The sequence below is a fragment of the Miniopterus natalensis genome, chromosome 2 (assembly GCF_054644295.1).
Source record: "Miniopterus natalensis isolate mMinNat1 chromosome 2, mMinNat1.hap1, whole genome shotgun sequence".
Taxonomy (NCBI): Eukaryota; Metazoa; Chordata; class Mammalia; order Chiroptera; family Miniopteridae; genus Miniopterus; species Miniopterus natalensis.
Genome location: NC_142082.1, coordinates 164201127 through 164222982, shown reverse-complemented (window position 1 = coordinate 164222982; position 21856 = coordinate 164201127). Strand labels below are relative to the sequence as shown.

At 41.9% G+C, this 21856-nt stretch overlaps 1 protein-coding gene across 1 annotated transcript; it reads right to left on the bottom strand.

The window, feature by feature from the left end:
* Window positions 1–1333: 1333 nt before the first annotated feature.
* GPRC5D (G protein-coupled receptor class C group 5 member D) lies at window positions 1334–7974 on the bottom strand. Its single transcript, XM_087813946.1, has 3 exons — window positions 7080–7974; window positions 2512–2568; window positions 1334–1423 (listed from the first exon to the last, which is right to left on the bottom strand). Exons 1-3 carry the CDS (start codon window positions 7972–7974, stop codon window positions 1416–1418), a joined length of 960 nt encoding a protein of 319 aa, XP_087670072.1. The 3' UTR covers window positions 1334–1415.
* Window positions 7975–21856: the final 13882 nt, after the last annotated feature.

Below are 21856 nucleotides of genomic sequence, written 5' to 3'. Positions count from 1 at the left end.
CATTGATGTTTCTCTCTCTCTCCCTCTCCCTTCCTCTCTCTCTAAAAATCAGTAAAAAATCTTTAAAAACAACTCTTTCCATTGTGTTATCTCCCCCACAAAAAATTTAAGATCTACCAAGGCAGTGCTGTCTGCCTTGTTTGCCTAGGACTGAGTCTGAGAAAAGTTCCTGGTACCTTGCACATGCTCAGGAGATACTTGCTGATATTGAAATTGGTCATTAAAAAGGCTTTTTTTCATGCATGGAGTCTTAGCTATGTTTCAAAGATCTTTCACACAGCAGGCCCTCAACACTCACTGGTCTGAAATATCACATTTGGTTCTCAGGGGAGGAGCACACCTTACTTGTTAATATAGAAATACAGGCATGGAGAAGCCTCCAGGACTGGGAAAAAGAGTTGTTTGTGGGTTGGAAAATCACTAACTACTGTGTGATTTTGGGCAAGTCATTGCATTTCCCCAGGGTTCTGTTTCCTCATCTGCAAGGTCAGAGGGCTGAATTGGACCCTTAGAACCATTCTGGCAGCACAGCTCTGACTCTGATCCTGTTCTACCTATTACATGTAACAAATGGGTATTAAGGACAGATGAATCCATAGGGACGGACGTGGGGCTGCATGAGGAATGAAGGCAAAGTAATTAGTTCAGAGGCATCGGTTCATTAGAAACATCAAGACAGGCAGACTCTGCTTTTTATGTGCACCACCTAAAATCCTTTATGAGCATCAACTCGGTGGTTCTTCCTTTGCTGTTATTTGTTCACCAAAGCAGGTCACTAACCTCAGCCACAAATGCCATCATACTCGCTGTCCTGAGTACAGACATCATGGGAGAAAGCCTGCCACCTTGCAAGTCCATGAAATGTTCGCGTTATTTAAAATGCCCAATTGTGGGGATCCTGAAGATTCTGCTGTGGCTTTTGTTGCAAATACTGGGTCACTCATATGTAGGGGCCTTTTTATAAAAAATGACAAGTATTCCAATAGTGAGTTGCTACTGACCTCTAGACTTTGTCATAGTAGCATGACCCTAATTTCTTCAGACCAGGGTCTTTTGGTCCCATTAGTAAGAGGAGCCAATTTGTTGTAGCATTGCTAAGGAAGGGGATCTTTCAGTTACAGGAATGAAGAAAAAGACACACAGTCAGGTAAGGTGGCCAGCAAGATTGTAATTATGCTTGAAGAGGCGGTCTTCTGATGATGGGTCCCGATGGATGGAGTGGACCAGGAAGCAGAGAAGGAAGGAGGAGTTGATAATTTGTTGGCAGTATGACTCTGTGGGTTCCCCAGCAGCCCACCAGGGCTACATTAGGATGGCCTTCTGGATTTTCACTACTCGGGTTTCCTGGACTTTATAATTCTGCATCTTTGTGGGGGCCTAGTGTAGCCCATGGGATGAAATACTCTTGAGTGGGATCAACAGTCTAGAAAGGAAGAAATGCCATCATGAACTTTCTGAGCCAACACGGGGGATGATACTCTCTAGAACTATGTTTAAAATATTATCATTTCACCACATTTAATACTTTGTTAATAAAAAAGGAAAATAATTGAGCCTACCCGTATCAGAACATTTTTACCATCTTTCCCCTTAGTCATTAACAAGAATCTCTTTGCAAGATTCTTGAATAGCTGATCACTGGAAATTGAAAGTAATCCAAGAAATTCTCGCAGGGTATAATAAAGGTTTTCTTATCGTGTAAATGGCCTCCAGAGGGTTAATTATAGCAAATAATATAGCTATGTCCTGGACTGTGCATCATTCCAGGAAAAGGCAAAGTCTCAGATAACAGACCAGAGGGATTAGCCTAGAGCTGCCCAGTATAGTTTGTGTCTTTCAGTCTCACAGTTTAGTAACTTCTGATCCCAATAGTACAAGAATCATGTCCGGATTGTGTGGCTTCAAGCCATCACAGACAAAAGCAAGTTATCTCCAGTTCTACTCAGCAGTGCTTTCTCTGCTTTTGCCTGAAAGGATTAAAATTGGTACATCCAGCTGGACATGCAGATGATGATGACAGACCTCGCCCAGCTCTTGGGGCAGGATGGACAGCTGGAGCTGGACAGTGACTCAGAGGCAGCCAGTGAGGCTCAGGGGGTTCATTTTGACAACTGATACTAAAAACAGATCTGACACTCATACATATTTACAATCCCTGTTGTGCCCAAGGCAAAAACCGGTGAGCTTGCTCCTCTGCATCCTCAAACAAGCCCTTTGAGCTGCCTTTTCTCTCCAGGGACACTCACTGCATCAGAATATATTGTTGATGGTAGCGGTGATGGGGATTGGGAGGGGCTTGGGTGGAGGCAAAAGGCCTGACTTGCCTTGGTTGTGCCACCCTGGTATGGCTTACTCTAGATGGCTCAGGATCCACAGGCCTGCAGGGATGTCCCTGCCCTGCCACTCCTCTCTCAGGTCAGTAAAAGCCATTGGAGATGAAGCCTGACTGCTCTTATAGGGAAGGAGTGCTTGCTATGGCCCTCTGTGGGGAACGCAGGTGAGCACATTTACCTGTAGCTGAATATGAAGTTAATGCTACATCTTCCTGAGCTCCATCACTGTCTCGGGCTGAAAGCCAAAGGAGGGAAGGACTGGGTTAGTGTCAGAGATTCACCTGGAAATAGCACTCGAGGACTAGGAGAAGACTTAATGGCTTGCAAAGAGGCTATTGTCCCTTTAAAAAGGAATTCTCTATTGAGGCTGTTCTAACAACAACAAAATCTATAATATAAAAAAGAGTACTTTTAAAGCTTCTGAGGAAGGTTGTATATGGAGAGCCTTTTGTGTTCAGGAGAAGCTCATCTGTGTTTAGTAATTGAAGAAGCTGAAATTCCTCATCACTTTCTGGAGAAAACATGGGCACTGGGTCAGAGCCTTTGCTGTCTAGTATTACCACACGACCACCGGCATCTCACTGTCTCAAACAGCAAAATAAAAAGCCTTCACTAGATCATCACTGAAGTCCCTTGAAGCTTGATACTTTACACATTTTGATTCAATGTGAAAAACTGGACATAATATAAAACATCATTAAAGACAATTTTATATTGCTGTAGATGATCACACACGTGGTTACTTGTTTAACATCTGTCTTCTCAGCAGGACTGTAGCTTTATGAAGAAATAGCTGTGTTTGTCTCTAAGGCTAGGCCCTTGCTCAATATTTGTTGTTTGATGGCCACAGACATAGATATGCCTGGGCCACTAGTATTCACACTCTGTGGTGGTAGCCTTGGAGCAGGTTGGCTCTGTCCTCTCATTGGTTAGCTGTGTTACCTAGAGCCCAATTCCTTAACCTTTTGTTGCTTTTGTTTCCTGATGGGAGTGAAAGAGGGATCATGATGATCAAAATAGTAAATCTATTTCAGAGGGTTGTTTTGAAGATTAAATCAACTAATAAATATAAGGCCCTTGGAATAGGGCATGATATATAGAAACCACCATAGTGATAACCTTTATATATTATTGTTGGTGGTGGTGTGGTGATAGAGTTATAATTGATGTTCTGATATCTTCTCCTACTGGCATTTTTTAGAGGGGTTGGAGCCTGTGAAATATGAAAGGCTCCTTTTTCCTTCATAGGAGAATGAACTGAATTTTTGGTTTAACTTTGTTACTTGAGGCATAAGACTCCTTCATATTCAGCCCCTTGGTAACCAATGTTCATCCAACATTCTTATCAGACCAGATCATAACTTAAAGGAGCCTAATTCTCCAGCTCACTGCCTTCCTCCCTACTATATGCCAGTTCTCTCTCTCTGTGACCTGTCACTCTTGAGGGTGACAAAAGAACGGTTTCACTATTTGTTCCCAGGAAAGAACAAACCAAAATCACACTCCCTGGGACCATTCAAATTGGGTATTTCATAGTAAGGTGGGTGCCTTGAAGAAAAAAATGTTGAGAATTGTCAAAAAGGACTATGTTCAGCAAATGTTGGTATTTGCTAGAAGAACAACCCAAAGGGCTATGTTTGCAAAAACATTTTTCTCTTGGTTCATATCATTTTATAGTCATTGACCCATTTTTATATTACATAGACTCATTATTTTTGTCTTAATACTTTCAAAAAAATCATACTAGGTTTATCTGTACACATTGAAACATTGGACAGAAAAATGATCACAATAATGTGATACTTTCAACAATTCATGGGTCTTGCTTTTAGCAAACTTGATATAACAATATTCTAATTAGTCTAAAACAGATACTAGAACAGGAGCTTTCCCATCCTAAAAAAAAGATTCATGGCTGATATTCGACTATATTTAAGGCCTTCACAAATTCTATCACATTTAAAATTCTCAGTTAAAAGAAGGGCTAATTTCAAAAGGTCAATCAATATACTGCTTTTTAGGACCACATTTGTAACAGGGTGAAGAATATTTATACCCAGTCATTTGGTGTCCTATAGTAACATGGCTGCATTTTCCTTCTCCACCTAGATGTTTTTATATCTTGGAATTAAGTCTATAACCCATGTCAGAGAGATAGAGCCTAATATCCTTTTGAAGGACTTCCAGGGAAATGGGGTCCTTAATCCCCTTTGCTGATCCGTTTCAGTGTTTACCAACTCTTATTTTCATATTAATCTAAATCCCTCATGCTTTTGTTTGAGACCATTTCTACCCATTGTCTTCAGTTGGCGACAGAAAATAACAGGACAGCAGCCTCTTGGGGAGAGGTCTTTATATCGTGAAATTCCCTGCTAATCCCTCTTGTCTTACTCTTCTTTCAGTTGAGTAATTCTGGCCCCACAACCCAGTGGTAAATAAAATAATTATGTGACTGGAGTCATAGCTACAAACAGTAGTAATCAGAAGATCACATGACAAATGCATACTTCATGGACTCGAACAAAATGTCATGTTTTAGTACAGAACTGAGAGAGAGAATTTAGTCTAAGAGAAGGGCACATTAAGAACTACCATCTCAGTTTCATTGTCTTAGCCTTTCCACGTAGGTCTGACGTTATAACCCTTTAATCATCTTTGTGGTTTCCCACCGAAACCTCTCCAAGTTCCCCACGCTTCTCATTAGTGGATCCCAGAACTGGAAGGGGTATTCTGTTAGAGACTGACCGTGCTGCGAACAATGGCCTGATTGTTCTTGCTGACCACATGTCTGTTTATATAGTGTGGTGATCGTTTCCTGAGCAAACAAAAACAAAGACAGTGCTAAGCTGCTTTCCCACTGTCAGCTCAGGACCTACAACACGCTTAGACTTTTTCAAGTAATTATTATACGTACTTACTATACTCTACTTGCCTGGCTCTTAACGATTTTGTGTCTACTTGTATGTCTTTCCTAACTAGGTAAAATCCTATACTTTCTATTGAGTTTTAATCATTCTTCTAATTTTTGATATTTGTACTTTTTCCAAGAGACCTAAATTCTGATTCCATTCCTTAAAGCGTAAGTTTCTGGTTATTCTGCCCAGTTTTGGAGTGCAATCTGTGTGTTCTTTACTACGCTATTGGTCCCCCCCCCCCCCCCCCCCCCGCAAAGTATCAAACTACATTGACAAAGACTATCGCTGGCAGGCTATTTTCTGCTCAGAAGTGGATTTTCTAAACCTGCTTGAGCAATAAGGCCAGTGCTAGGAAACACTGTGCTTTTGCAAACCCCTTGCTTGCTTTTCCACCAGGACACTCCTTAGGACACTTGAAACACTTGCCCAATATTTTTGGGGTATGGAATATTGATCATTACAAATCCCAGTGTGTTTTGGGTTTTATGAAACTCTTAGCATTATCTCTCTCCTCCTCTTTCTGACTTTTGTTTCCTGGAAACATAAAAACAACAATAAAACAAACACAGGAAGTTCTACTCTATCTTCTAGTGAGAAGTAGTTTCAAGAAAAATAGACTCTGCAAATCTGCTCAAACTCCAGCGATCTGATTACACATCATCAACAAGCAATGAAAAACTGTTATAGGAAGGATGTATATTGTCAATGCCTGACTCTCGGTCAACTGAACTGAAAGGAATTAATGGATGCATCCATCTGAACAGGATTTAATTTGAATGTGTAATTAACCATAGATTATAGCTCAAAAAAGTGTATGCACTTAAAAGGAAAACTTCTATTAATTTTTTTGAGCCTAGTGAACATTGTGTGTGCTATACAATATATAAAATAGCATCATCTGTGCACACTGGAAATAAATTGTGAGAAATCAGATGCCTATTAAGACACAAGAATTGATGTACAATGATGATATTTGGTTATGAATAATAGGCCAGATGTTTTAGAAAGGAAATGATGTTTTGACATATTTCCAGATGACTGAAATTAGCCACTATTTCCCCCAGGTTGTTGGTGTCCCAGCCACCTTATTGTCATGGATAATATATTTTATTCTTTAATAAAGGGTAGTCAGGTGGCTTGGTCTTACATAAGGATCAAAATATGACCTAGGAATTATTATGAAAATGTCACTTAAGCACGTTGCTTTATTTCTATTAATGATTATACATCTGTGCCTTTACTCAGGATTCTGAATTAATGCCTCTTCCTGTGTTTTTTTGTAAGCCTTGAAGGGTTTTAAGCAGTGAATAGTTTAAAAAGCAGAGATCCGGACGTTATTGGGCTTTGTGACTTTAACGAGGTGATGAGTCCTACAAATCGGTTTATGATGATGTTTGGGCAAATTAACTTCGAGACTTAACTTTTAAAATGTCAATCACTGTTGCCAGGATTGACTTTTGTACTTGACAGCCAAAACATCTGGACTTAGCATTATATGTCATGCAATTGCATGGTCCAAGCCTAATTTGGGGCTAACTCATTTTATAGTGGGCGCCTTTCTTTACCCAGCGTGAGCACTACAGCCACGCCCCCTTTACTTAGGGCCTTTGATTCATTTCTGTCTTGTCTCATTCCATTTGGTCTCTGTATTTTGGAAGAACTCAGTTTTCATCAAAATTTAACCCTGATTCTGGGGATTTTCATCGCCATGCCTGAACTATTTAATCATCCACTAAATTCTGATCATTCCCCTTTTGTTCCCTCTTGATTCACGCTGTTGCCCTATTTCTCTCCTGTTTCTCCCTGCTCCCTGAATCCCCCAGGAGAGTACCTCTTGAGAGTTCCTGGTTCTCCGCTCTGAAGCTGCACTGGTAGACTGGGGCTGAGCAGGTGTTGCCTTGTAAAGGGCAATCCTGCTTGCATGATCTGTAGAGAATGCAGAGCTCAGGTATGATGTACAGCAGCAGGAAAACCCATGCATTGGTGACCAGGGCAATGCAGATGACAGGGTCATCCCACTGGGGCTGCCGCTGGAGCTGTGGGTTGCCTCTCAGGAGCATGGAGATCCACACCACCCAGATAATGATGGAGATGAGCATAGTGACGAAGATGAACTTTCCATGCTGCTTCCAGTTTTCACACGGGCCACAAAAGGTGGCTTTGGAGACGAAGAATGCGAGGGCCATCAGCAGAAGGACATAGACCAGGAGCACAACAAAGTCCACATTGAGCTGACAGGGTGTCATGTGTACAAACATCATACATCTGGTCATTATGAGAGTCACATACTCAATGGCAATGATTGTCTGCAAAAGGCTACAACCAATAGCAATGCAAAGAATTGTCGTCCAACAGAAGGAGACTCCACCCCGGACCAGCTTCACTAGGTTGGAGGCATGAGCCAAGAGGCATGAGAAACAGAGAGCAAAGAGAACCCCAAAGAAAAAGTAGCGTACAGGGGCAGTTTGCTGACTAAACTGGAAGATGAAGGCAAAAGCAAGGCCAAAGAGCCCCAGCACACCCAGCAGGAAGAGCACCTGGGTGGGGAGCACATTCCACTGGCAACAGTCTTGAACCTTTCTCATGAGGAAGAGAAATGCCAAGAGCAGAATAACTGTGACCACTATGCCAATTATTGCCAGGCACTCCAGAACAATGCCCCATGGCCCCTCTGTGTCACAGAGGAAATAATAGTCCCCAGTGGACTCGGTGAAGTCCTCATACATGGTGACTGTAGGTGGACCTCACGAGAATGGACTTCTGTTTCCCTGGAGAAAAAAGATGAGACAAACTTATGACTTTACATCTACCCACAAGAATACCTGTTGGGTATATGCAGGTCACTATAATGTCTCTCAGTCCCAAATAAAGACACCTGGATGTACTGAATGAAATAGCCCCAAACTATCAAACCCTCAAAACTATCCTAGCTCTATCCTGCTGGGAAAAACAGCAGGGGCCCTGTTTTTACTTGGGGGCTCCAGATAATTCATTCATTTCCATGTCACAATTTCCACCAAGGCTGAAGTTAACGCAGGATATTTTTCATAAAACGGGGTGTGTGACAAAGTCTGCGTGATCGATGGGATTCCAGTTATCGCAGGCTTCATGACAAGGGCTGTTGACATTAATGGATCATTGGATCACTCAAGACACTGATGCACTGCCTGAAGGAGACAGACAGGTAATTTTTCCTAGTAATATTAATGACTGTTCCTTCTTTAAATTCAAGTCAATTCCATGCATCATATAATTGTTCAATATTTACTATTTGTTCATCAAAGAATTATTCAAAATGGTCCCTGCCTTTAAATAACTTTCTGGGTAGTTTAGCACCAAAATCTATGTCTTAACAGAGGTTGCCTAGGAAAAAATTCCACATATTCATTTGGAAAAAAGTACCTTGCAATTGAATACTCCTAGCTCTCCTCCTCTTCAGTTATTCCCAAGCCAGATGGCTGGAGTGACCCCGGTTTATAGCTGAGGGCATGGCCCCTTCATTTTGACTTACCTTCTCTGTGTCCACGCTGAAAGCTGAGGCTGTGGTGGCTGTGAGGTTGTAACTGCCAATGAGTAAGAGGGAGACAACTTCAGCTTCTTTATTCCCTCCCCAAATGGGCGGAAGGACTGGAGGCCCTCACTCAGATTCCTGCAGTGCCTATAAAAAGAACCGGAAGGTCAGAAAGACACACCTATTCCAGTTTCACAGCAACTTTTCTACAGAGACTTCTTTGGTGATAACAATTGTTTTTCATTCTACTGCTCACTGGAGGAACCTTGGCTTTAAGAGTGTCCTGCAGGTGGAGTGAATTTAGGAAAGTCTGCTTGCTCCCTATATACTCCAGTGTGTTCAGGAAGCTGAGAGAGGCCCTCAGTTGGCCTTACATGAGGACTCTTCATTCTTCTTCTGACCTACTCCTTGAAAAGCCATCTACAGAGTCTCCCCCACATCTTAATTTTGATTGTAAGATCCAAAAAGCATCCATTCAACAGAGGAATAGGAACTTTTCTGGGCCATAAAGAAGGGTGTGTGCATTTAGAGGGCCAGAGGTTGGCAAAATTGTGAATTGGGGGAGATTTGTCTTCTCCGCTACTCTCTTTTCCAAGTCCTTGCTCAGGCCTTGGCTGTCCACCAAGTGTGGACTTTGGTATAACTTCCCTATGTCCTTCCTGTCCTCACCCTGTATGAGAATGTATTGCTTTGGGTCTCATTCCACCGGGGCACTCCTAGGGCCCAAGATAGGACACAAAACTGAGAGTTACCAGCTGACGTTGGTAGGTCATATTCCTTTTCTCCTGTGGCGACACATAAGAGAGCACACAGTACTGTGTGCCATCTATACTGGCTTTGGGCCCCTCCTCATTTCTCCACCCCTGCTCCCAATTTATGCCTCAGTTCTTTTCCTGCATATTTGCATTTTGACAGAGGATTGCTGAAGACCCCAAATCAGTACCTGTTAGCCTAGTTTCAAGTTACTCTGTGACCTGGCCCTCCCTTTCTCATCCACCCGTGTTTCTTTCAGGTCTCCTGGTCCTGTGGTTTATCCAGGGTGGCTTTCCTACTGCCTCCCAAAGAAATAAGCTCCCATCTGCTTGCCTTCTCCTACGTGCTGTTCCTGACCTGAATGCCTCCGCTTTATTCCTATTTATCCTTTGTGATTTATTTCCTGTTTCCTACCCAAATGCTTTTCCTACCTTTAGACCTGGTCATTGTATCTCCTCTATAAGCTTTCCTGCCTTCTCTGATCACTGTAGCCCTCATTCGTCTCCTTCCACCTTGAACTCAACAACATATAGGGTCTATGCTGTTCAAACTTACAGAAACCATATTTTCTATCTATTTTATTTGCATTAATTAATTCATTAATAAATAAAAATAAATGCATTTAGAAATAAATACATTTATTAGTTTATTATATTTGTATTATCTCATCCTTTTGGTTAGAGTTATAGCTGCTTCGGGGGTTAGGTTCCACATTTTATGCCCCCATAGCACCTGGCCCCCGGCGGAGCACCTCCCAGGTGGTGGACAGATTGTTTAATTGAAGGATCCTAATGATAGAATTCCAGGCCTTGTGAAGGTGCTTTTCAGCCGTGTGTTTTCCCAGCAGATGCTTTTTAATGAAAACCACCTGCAAATAGGTCAGGGCCTTAACACACCCCAGACAAAGTCATTTTGAAGTGGGTTCTATTTTAGAGACGGCTTAACATTAAAAACTCATGTTTTTCCTTTAAGAGAAGAATATTCCAGGGAGGAGAGTCTTCCGCTTTACTTGCTTTAGGCATAATTGTGGTCAGATTGAAGCTGAAAAGGCGAATCTAAAATTTACATTAAAGGGTAAAGGGATTTTCTAGATAATGAAATGTGACATCCATGCGAATTCACTCAAAAAGCCTAGTGAGTGGTTCAATTGCTGTCAGTAGAACAACAGAGGATTTCCCATTGAATTCTTCCAGGGGAATTATTTTGGTGACCTCTTCCCTCCTCCCAGCCCCCCAGCTAGTTAGTCATGGCCGTTCCTCACTGTTGTGATGTTCTGGCCAGCCTGTCTTCTAAGGCAATTCCTTCTGACCTGATGACTTGAGGCAGGTGAATTAATGGGTTAATGACCACACAGGCCTTTGAGCACCTGACATAAAAGAACTTGTCTCATGTCCTAATTATTGTTACTTAAAAATCTGGGGTTGTAGAACTGACCCATGTGCTGCTGGGCCTTAAGGAAATGAGGCCTCCTTTGCCCACACACCTCCACGTCACTCACAACTCAATTCTTTTGGCTTTTGTGTGGCAACAACATCACACCAAGCAGTTCAGATATGGCTTTGATGAATCAAAATGTATTGATTAGCATGAGCCCATTAAAAATGGAGATAAAACAGTCAAGATGTCAAATGCCTTTTGTCAAACACCTGTTTGTGTTGTTTCCTGCTCTCAGAAACAGCTGGGGGAAACGTTAGAGGTCACCTGTCTTAATCCTTTCATTAATAATTCATAATAAGGAAGATGTTAACGTAAGAAACATTCAAACCTGTGAAGAATTTTTGTGAGTTTATTTGAGCCAAACTGTCGACATACGCTGAGAAGCAGAATCTTAACGCATTGAGATAATGCTCCGGGGAATGGCAGTTTTACACCTTGTTTTATGCGTTACAGTCAAAGGGGGAGACGCAAGTGGGCTACATGAAATCCATTGTGATAGATTGGGGAGGCGGGAAAAAGCAAAGTGGGGAAACCTTTTGGATTGGATGAAAAGTAAAATGATAGACACACACTTCTTTTACTTAGGTGGGTGCAGGATAGTTAGCAGTCAACAACTCAATTATAATGAGGGGATTTGTGGTCTCCAGAGAGGTGCTTGTGCTTTGAGGGGTCTGGGAAAAGGAAAATTACTTTGACATTGCAACGATATGTTATCACAGATGCAAAGACAATAGAAAAGTGCAGTTAAGGTAAAAGATTGACCTTCGTGAGGGAAGATACTGGCTTAGGACATGACTACCCACCATAAACTGCTTTTTAGTTAAAAAAGTTTTCATTTCAGACCATCCTTTGTGGTTACTTTAGGTCTCTGAGTTTGCAAGGCTGCCACACAGGCGTTCCGTGAGCTAGCCAGGTTAGCGTGTGGCCTCTTTTCATCCACAAAGCCAGCTTCATTACACGTGGAATTAAATAATAAGGGAGCAGGGGCCAAGAGAAATGAAGGGATGTGCAGAGCGAATGGAATGGTAGAGGAGACAGCCAGGGTTGTTGACTCCTGGTCACATTCTTTATTATTATTATTTTTTCTTTATCTTTGTTCCCGGGTAACATTCTTGCTATCATACCAGGCTGCCTTTCCTGACACTTCCCACTTCAGGAGGGACAGGCCCTGAAAGAGACAAGGCCTTAGACATGACACGTGGATCATGATCAGAAAGAAACAAGAAGAAAGAATAGATTGTCTAACAACTGTTCTGTATATGTGAAACTAACACAAAATAATATTGAATATAAACTGTAATTGAAAAAAATAAGAAAGAAAATAAAAATAGTCACGGTATGTAAAGCTCAGAATAGGGAATATAGTCAATTATATTGTAACAACTCTGTATGGTGTCAGATGGGTACCAGACTTGTTGGGGTACTCACTTCATAAGTTATATAAATGTTTAATCACTATGTTGTACACCCGGAACTAATATAATATTGTATGTCAGCTGTAGTTGAAAAATGAAAAAAGATAGAATTTAATACCAAAAAAAGAGAGAATAGATTATGAGAAAGGATGCACCACATATTCTTCATCCTGCAACAAATTCTGCAGCTGTCATGACTGGCTGTGTGAGGGCTGGCTGTGTGAGACGGGGTGCTTTGGCCAGGAGCATCATTTGTTCTTTCGCTCACTGTCATCTCCAAGGCTGGCTTTGCGGGGATGCAACTAGTGCAGTTGTTCAGGGCCCCACACTCAGAAGGATCCTGTGCTTGGAGTTAAATGCTCTGGGGTCACCGTCTTGAAATTCTTAATAATTTTGTCTTTGAATCTGTGTTCTGTAAGTGAAGTTAGATGGGACAATGGAGCGTGCGCTGGGCTGAGAGCCTTGGCTCACATGCGATCTTGCCTCCATTGCCTCCCTGCCTACCTGAGATAGGCTCTTGGCTGTCCACTCCATGCTACCCCTTGGTGCCCTGGGTTACCCAGTTTCCTCCTTTCTGCTCCTGCCTCATTGCTGCTGCCACATTCCACTTGGGGGCCAGTTGTGCATCACGGATTGGACAGTGGACCCTTGGAAAAATGGGCTGATATACCCATGCCCAGGCGGGGTGCCACATTTCATTTCCACTGGGCCCTGCAAATTAGGTGGCTGGCTGGGCACTTCATTTAATTTCCTGGTATATGATGGTTAATTTGATCAATCTTGTAATGGATGTAAACAGTGTGTAGTTGAATTGTATATTAATATAATGTGCTGTTAGTTGGGAAGAACCTCAGTATTTTATCTGGATCAGCAAATTGTCAAGACTGGGTGTCTTTTATGAATGTTCAGGGTATTTTTCAGAAAGGAAGCTTTCTGATATTTTTTTCCAGTTTGTGACTGTTACAACATTTTAAGTGAAGTAGTATACATCGCTCTTATATTGGGTGGTTTTATCATTATTAGAGGAAAGCAGATGGTGTGAAAAGTATAGAGGCACGTTCCAAGTCAACTGCTGGATCTGGAAACATAAATATGACAACAGTGAGACAATGTTCACTAAGAAAAATGTCAATTTTATTTGGGCTGCATTATAAAAAGGAAAAGTAGATGTAGGACCTTATAGTGAGTATTATTTAAATGTGGTTTACTAAGATATGCAAAGCTTAAAAAATGATAGACAACATATAATTTATAATGAAAATTTTACAAATGAAAACTTAAAATCTTCAAAATTAAAAACACACCTGGGGAAACAACATGGTAGCCTGTCTATATTTGGGAATATGTCACTCACAAGAAAAATACATAAATGTATCAATAATTTCTAAGTTGTCATCTATTAATAAAAAAGATTTATTATAATCTAGTAGTATTTTAGGTAGCAAAACAAGAAATGGGTCACACAGCTGTGAGAAATTATTCTTCCAGGATGTACGGAATAGTACATATGATTTTGATAATAAAATGATGAACCAGCTGACAAATTTAAAATTACATCTCTTAATATACCATAATATCTCATCAATTCCTTCCTATTGCAGAACATAGAAAAGTAATTTTTTTAAATGAAACTATAGTTGATATACAATATTACATTAATTTCAGGTGTGCAATATAGTGATTTGATTGGACGTTTATATTCCTTATAATGTGGTCACCAAAATAAGTCTAGTAACCACATGCCACCATACAAAGTTATTATGATAATATTGCCTCTTTTTCCTATGCAGTACATTACATCCCTGTGACTTATTTGAGGAGCAATGTTTTAACAGAATTACAGTCTGATACAGATTTTGTGATTCAACTTGATAAAAGATATTAAGTTGTCAAGACCTGTAGTTAGATCAGATATGAGTAATATCATTTTTACAGAAAATTTTTTGTATTGTTTGAATTTAATTTTACTCACAACTGATTAGATGTAATCTCCATGTTTGAAAAGTGTATTGTTGAGTCAAGATTATTTAAACTGGAAAAATTCCAAAGGGATTACAAACTTGGACAACAAATATGACCAGAAAAATTATTAAGATTTTTATTCAAAATTTGTTATACAAAATGACTAACAACCATGGTTTATTCATCAGGAAGCTTTGGCACCTAAACAAATTTTACTTGAACCTCATGGATTTATTGAAATCAAATGAGATGTCAGTGAGCACAACATTTAGAAATATTTTGTTCAGATGTTGGAGCTGACCATACCCACTTAGTATACACGGTGGAATTCCTGGTTGTCATAAGGTAAAATACTAAGCTAAGCATGATACATCAACTCAGAAATAAGTGTTAGATTTCTTGAATTGGAAAAGTATCTCATTTGGCGAATATTTTTGGACATGGTATTTGGATAGTAAAAGTGCATTTTTAGATATTTTTTTTCCTTTTTCTCTTTTTATTTATTTTAATTTATCTTTATTGTTGAAAGTATTACAGGTGTCCCATTCCCCCCCAAATGGACCCTCTCCACCTAGCTCCCACCCCCTCCCCAGGCCTTCATCCCATAATTGACTGTGTCCATGGGTTTGCATATATGCATATAACTTCTTTGGTTAATCTCTTTTGGGGCATTCTTAACTATAATTTTGGGAGGAAACTGTGATACATTTTAACATGTCAAACACATTCACAGGTTTCAAAAGACAAGGCAGTTTTAAACAATGGCTGTGATTATCTGACATTCCTCCCATCAAGAGATGGGGTCGAATCCCCCTCCACTTGAATCTTGGCTGGCCTTAGTGACTCTCTTGTAACCCATAAAATGTGGTGGAAGTGATGATGGACGAGTTCTGACTGTAGGTCGAAACAAGCCTCACAGGTTCTGCTTTGGTCCCTTGGAATACTTGGTCTCCAGATGCTTTCTTCTGAGGCACAGCAGCCATGCTCTGAGAATCCCAAGCCACACAAGAGACTACATGGAGGTACTTTAGTCAACAGCTGAGCCCAGCCTTCCAGCCATCCTTGGCAAAGCACCAGAAATGCCAATGGAAAAGCCCTCTGGGAAATGGATCCTCTTGTTCCAGTTGTTCAACTGAACCCTCACTGAACAGAATTTATGTACATGTTTATATATAGGAATTATTTGCATTGCTGTGAGTTTTCTACAAGTTTTCTACAAGTTAACATCTATTTCTACCGAGTTCTAAAAAGCCTAGTCAAAGCCAAAGGCACACATTCATGTAGAATCAGGTAATCCCAGAGGCACTAGCATTCCACTGATTGTGGGAAGTACTATAAAAGATGCTGTGACAGAGAAAAATGGAGTCGTGGTTAGGAGGGCCTCTCTGAGAAGGCAGTGTGTGAGCAGAGATCCAGAGGATGGGAGAGAGCCAGCCACGCCCATGCAGAGTGGGAGGAAGAGCATTTTAGGCAGAGTGGTCAAGATGAGCAGGAGCTCAGAGGTGCCAATGAGCGTGCTGTGTTTGAGAAATTGGAAGAAGGCATGATGTCTGCAGCAAAGAGGGGGGAACAGCAAAGGGGGAGAGCAGAGTAGGAAATGAGCATAAGATGGTACAGGCGCTTCAGACCCAGGGAATGGAGTCTGATGGAACAGGAAACCGCTAAAGTGCATTAAGGAAGGATTATAAAAAGATCAATTTGGCTGCAGTCTGTCTAATCTACTAAGGAACACAAAGCATTTAAGAATGGATTAGAGAGGATCAAGATAGGAAGCAAGAAGCCATCTCAAGAGTCTAGGTGAGATGATGTGATGGTAGCTATGAGTTTTCTTGAGTTGGGTGGTGGCAATGGAGAGAGCCAATAAGATTCAAGACACTTTGGAAGTGGAATCTCTGTCTTGCTGGTGGTTGGGAGACAAAGAATGAAGGAAAACTAGGTTCATGATACCTCCAGACCTGCTCTACGAGCAGCTGTCCACATCACAGTTTATAGCAAATCCATCTCTCTAGTTGCTCAGTAAAAAATCCCAGAGTCATCTTGACTTTCTCATTCACCCCAAATATAGTCTAACAGGAAATCCTGTTGGTTCTACCTTGAAAATATATATACAGACTCTGATCACTTCTCACCACTTCAATGTCACCACCTGGGTCCACGTAACTGTCATCTCTTGTCTGCATTGCTGCAGTAGACTCCTCCTAACTGGCTGTCTGCTCCCACTCTTGTCCCACAACCCCAATCCCAACTCTGTGCCTCTTACAGTGTACAATCAATACAGCAGCCAGAGGGTTCCTTTGAAAAGTTCAGTTTGATGATGTCACTGTGATGCTAAAAATCCTTCATTGGGCTTCTCCATTTTATATAGAGGAAGAGCCAGAGTCTTTAAAGTGGCCTTGAAGGACTTAGATGACCTGGCCCTTCTCATGACCTCTCTGACCTCATTCTTTGCTCTCCCTGTTTCAGCCTCCCTGACCTGTTCCTCAATCGCACAGGCTCACCTTGTCTTGGGGCCTTTGGCACAGGCTGCTCCCTCTGCCTAGAATGTACTCCCCCCAGATATCACATAGCTAACTCACTACCTTCAAATCGTTGTTCTCTATGAGGCCTTCCCTGACCATTCTAGTAAAAATTTCACACCACCATCTCCATCCCATACTCTGACGCTGTCCATTTTCTTAGTCTATTCTACTTTTTAATTCTGCCATAGCACTTATTACTTTCTAAAATACAATGCAATAAATAATTTATTATGTCTATTGTTCATGTCTATATCCCCTATTCTACAAGGACAAGGTCTTTGTTTTGTTCACTGGAAAATCTAATTCCCAGAACAATGTCTGGCATATAGTAGGGGCTCAATGAATATTTGTGAAATGAATGAATGATGAGAAGGAATCAACAGTGTGTTAAGCCATAGAGTGGAACCAAACACCACAAACAAGCACAGGCTAAAGCAGGGTTACCAGGGAAGACAGACACAGAAGGTCAGCAAAATGCATGTGGTCCTCCAGACTCTCACTCTTGGCCAGGCGTGGCTGGAGGCACTGTGGGTTCGTGCTCCAGGAGGGTCCCACTCTGCCCCACCTACCCCTCCATTTTAAGTAAGAGAAGTTGGGAGGAGACAGAAAACAAGTGGCCAACTGATCAAATTAACATGAGGGCTGTCCAAGGTTGGGGAAATGGCCTTGTTGGCAAGAGAAACATTCTGAGCTCAGATGATAGCTGCATGGGGAGGGTCATCCAGCAAATAAGGAAACTCTTTGTCTCTCCATAAGATGATTTCCAGTTTTTTGACTTGAGCAAGTAGGTGAATGGTGGCGCTATTTAGAGAGAAGGGAAAGATTAAGGGAGGAAAAGATTTGGGGGGATGAAAGATTCTGAAGCCAGAGCTCAGTGTTGGACATGCCAAGTCTGAGATATCTGTGAATTACTTGTGTGAATGTCAAATGGGTCATAGGATATATGCAGCTGGAGCTTATAGATTTATTTCTGCCTTTTGCTAATTTTCTTTATTGCCAGGTTCCTGTTGGCATCCTAGACATGTGCCAAGCTGGGTGGCATATAGGCAGGCAGGCTAGCCCTCTTCATTTTCATTTCCCAGTGGTCTTTCAGCAGTTGCATGAATTGGGAAACACCTTCATTCATTTATTCCTCCCACAGTCATATCCTGAGCTTTTGCTGTGCACTGGTATTCTGCTGGGAACTGAGAGTGGAAAAATAAATAATACTAAATATCAGCACTTAAGAAAATCATATCTAATTGGGGAAATATGCTGACAAATCGCTGAGATTTACGTACAACTTGAAGAATAAATTAATACTTCCACAACCCTTCCTACTGGAATGAGAACCCCCCAAAGAGAATGAATCTTATCAATTCCTTATGAGCCCTTATGAGTGATAATTTGAGAGCTTTTGTTATGTTTTTGTGTCACTAAGAGAGGGACTATTCAGTGCATGTCTCAGCAATGGACCCATTTCTCATTTCCACATGCCTGAGGGTCACATTTAAAAAGAATATGGGTTGTAGAAAAAAATGAAGTCAGGAAGAGAGGTGGGCTGGAAATGAAACCTCAGGAGACACCGGGACATGGGTGTCACAGAACCTATGGGCATGATCTGCATTGTCATTGATGGGCTCATCTTGGGAGAGTGATGTAATGCAATAGAGGATAGAGTACGACCCCCAGAGAACACCAACATTTAAGGGCTAGGGGGGAGAGAGAAGGCAATGAAGGAAGTAGAAGAGTAGTCTGAAGTTGGTGCACCTGGAGAAGGACAGGTGCCAAAGGAGGAACACAAGGGAGAAAGAAGGAGGGGTCTTAGTGTCAAATGGTACAGAGGAGCCATCTAACCTGATAAAGTCCCTAACCTGCTGGACTTTGGGAATGAAGATCCATTTCAGTAAATGTGGATGAATAGAGTGAACGGAATGAGAGGAAAGAAAACAAACACTTTGTGTGTAATTTGTAAGGCAATTGGTGAAGGAAATGAGAGAACTGAGGTGATATGTAGAAAGCAAGAAAAGATTGAGGGAAGTATTTTTTGTTTTAATTGGAGAGTGTGAACATGATTATGTGTTGAGAGGAAAGAGCCAGGGAAGAGGGAGAGACTGAAATCACTAGGACAGAGTGAAATAGAATGGAATTTCTAAAGAAGTGAGAGAGCTGGCCCCCACCCAGCACAGGTGACAAGATTAACCTTGGATGGCAGGTGGGACACCTCGTTCTCTGAGAGAGGGGAGGAGTCAAGGATGGTGTTTTCTCATGGCCTTCGAGCCTCTTCTAGAAATAACTCCACTTCCTTCATGAAGCACTTGAAGAGACATCCAAGTGCTGAAGGTTCCTCTTGATTCCTGGAATGGTTGAGCCTCCGCTGGGCTCTACTTCTAGCTTAGGGCCCCCCTCTCATAAAACACACTCTGCTCACACAGCAAACACCCACAACCTGGTAGCCTACAAGAAAGGGCTCTAAAATGAGAGCCGAGACAACGTGATTACACACATACATTATATATTTAAAAGTTTTTCATAAACATTATTTTATTTAAGGAGGGGAAATGGTCCTGTGTTTGTATTGGTGGCATAAGAACTTCTTTAAGCTGAATTTTAATCAATAGAGCGAAAGGGAGGAAAGATAGACAGGGCTGCTGATCTAACAGGTGGCATGTAGGTGGCTGTTGTGCTATTTCTGGAGTTTTAAGTTCATGTAGTTTGTTCATCTAGATTCCAGGCAGTGGCACATACCCTAGGGACATAGGGATTATATCACTGTCACCTTGGCTGAGCCTCAAAATAAATTATACAGGGAGGAGGGAGCATCCACCCAGTGTTCTCACATGTAGAGTCAAATTCTGCCTCATTTCATTTTTTGCCAGACAAGAAACCTGGAGTTAAAATTCTGGCTTTGTCACGTACCATCTGTGGAGCCTGGAACATGTTAATGAACCCGCTGAGCTGCTCCAGTTCATCTGTAAATGGGGTAGAGAGGACAGTGTCTGGGACTCCTCATAGGGCTGTTGTGTAAAGTAAATAAGGCAGTTCTTGGAGCGAGTTTGCATAGTGCCTGGGACATGGTGAATGCTCAGTAAATGTGAGCTATCAACATCTCTTATTTTTTTAAAAATAAGTTTTGAAACTAATCTACATTAATAAGACTGAGCAGCTACCGTGCACATATTCTTATCCTATGGGGGTGATGTGGGGACCATAAGTCACAGAGGAGAGGGGTGTAACTGGAGGGACTGGAAGACCTCAAAGGCCAGAGGGATGGGTAGAGGTGAGTGCCGGGGCGGTGTGAGCCGAAGCTTGACGGGGAAGTGGGGGTGCCTTAGGGGAACCGGCGCTTTATTCTCATGCTACTAAGGAACCCGGGAGAGAAGATGAGGCATGATATGAGAAGAGGCTGGGGCTTGAGCCCACTCATCAAATGACTTTTTGATAAAAGTCTAATTAATTCATTGCCAGGGAAAAGTTAATTCAAGTTCTACCTGAAGTTTGATGTTGAGATAGCTCTACACAGCCCACACCAGTTCCTACCACTCCTTCAGTCCGCTCTGGCATGTCCGCCTGACATGAATTGATTCTTGATTCTGAATTTCTGGATATTGCTTGGGTGCTTCCCCAAATTCCTAGAATAATGGTGGCCATAGAAATAAAATATTTCTAAAGAAAAAAAACTAGAGCTAAGCAAGAATATAGATTCAAAGGCAAAAATCCATGGCATTCAACCAGATAAATAGTGGTCAATGTGGCATACTGCGAAGCTTTAATTACAGGGCTCAAAGATCAAAGTGACATTACTCAGGAGTGGAGAAGCCAAATGTAAGTGAGGGAGGTCTTCCTTAAACAAGTGGTGGCCAACTCCCTGAGCTCACCTGATGGCCCTTAAACACTCACAGGAGCAGGAGAGTGTGGTATTGTGTTGTGCTGCACGCAGGACAAAGTTTATTGGGTGTTGCTCACAAAATGTACAAGGGGATTAACATCACAGGAAGATGCCTTTAGGCAGAAGGCAGAACCTTCTTATATAAGCAGTTGCAGAGAGGCTGCAGCCTTAAGCCTGCCACCCTGAGCACTAAACTCAGAGCACAGTTTGGATATTTGTTAATATCTGTACTCTACTGTTGATTGTTTTCCAACTTAATTATACAGCAATCTAAAGAAATTGGCCATATGCTCTACTCCAGACCCTAGGGAGAGGAGGAGTGAGATAGGGCCATCTATTTTGGGAAAGATAGTGACAAAAGAGCGGGTTGGGGTAAAGAAGAGAGATTGCTTTTCTAGTCCATAAATTGGCAATTAGCAACCCTGGTTTCTGTGGTTGTTTTTCATTACTGAATCCAGAATGAGGAAAAACAACTTATTTCCTTAGCTCCTGTCCCTCTTTTTTCTTAATCACTATATCCACACCATCCAGCCACCCCTATGTCCTCATGGGGGGTGGTGGTGGTTGGCAACCACTTCCTTTTTCGCCTTCAGAACGCTCCACTGCTTTGGATTTTTAAATGGGGAGAGAGGGGTGATGGGGGAAGCAGGAGACCCTGGGAAGAGAGCTTGCACCATGCTCCTGATCTATTTGCACTGGCTCAGAAGTGAGGTTGTAGAATTAAAACCCTTAAGGTTCTGTGCAATCTGGCCTCAGTCAGTCTCTCCAGTTATCCCCCACTTCTCAACTTCCCAAATTCTTACTCCAGGTGCACATACCTACTTATTGTCCCACTGCAGAAAGTACTGTAGATTAACTGCCCTAAAGCCATTCTGAATATCATTTGCCTTTGCTGCTCCCCTCTAGAGAGGCTGGAAAGCCAAACACATACACTTTCCCATCTCCATTGCAGGCATGGGTTCCCTGAATGTCAGTTTTGGCCCATTAAAGGTAAGAGGGAATCTATTGGGGGGACTTCTGGGAACTCTTTTGTTTCTTTAAAAATGAGACAGATGCAACTGATACAGCTTTTCCCCCCTCTCCCCTTTTTCTTGCCTTGAACATGGGTGAGATGGCAGGAGCCCTGCCAGCCATCTTGCAGCC

Excerpts from the sequence above, each read along its gene's own strand:
- GPRC5D (XM_087813946.1), bottom strand. The coding sequence starts at position 7,974 with ATGTATGAGGACTTCACCGAGTCCACTGGGGACTATTATTTCCTCTGT. Across the intron at positions 2,569-7,079 it reads GAACCAGGAACTCTCAAGAG|CCCGAGACAGTGATGGAGCT; the intron begins GTACTCTCCTGG and ends TTTGGCTTTCAG.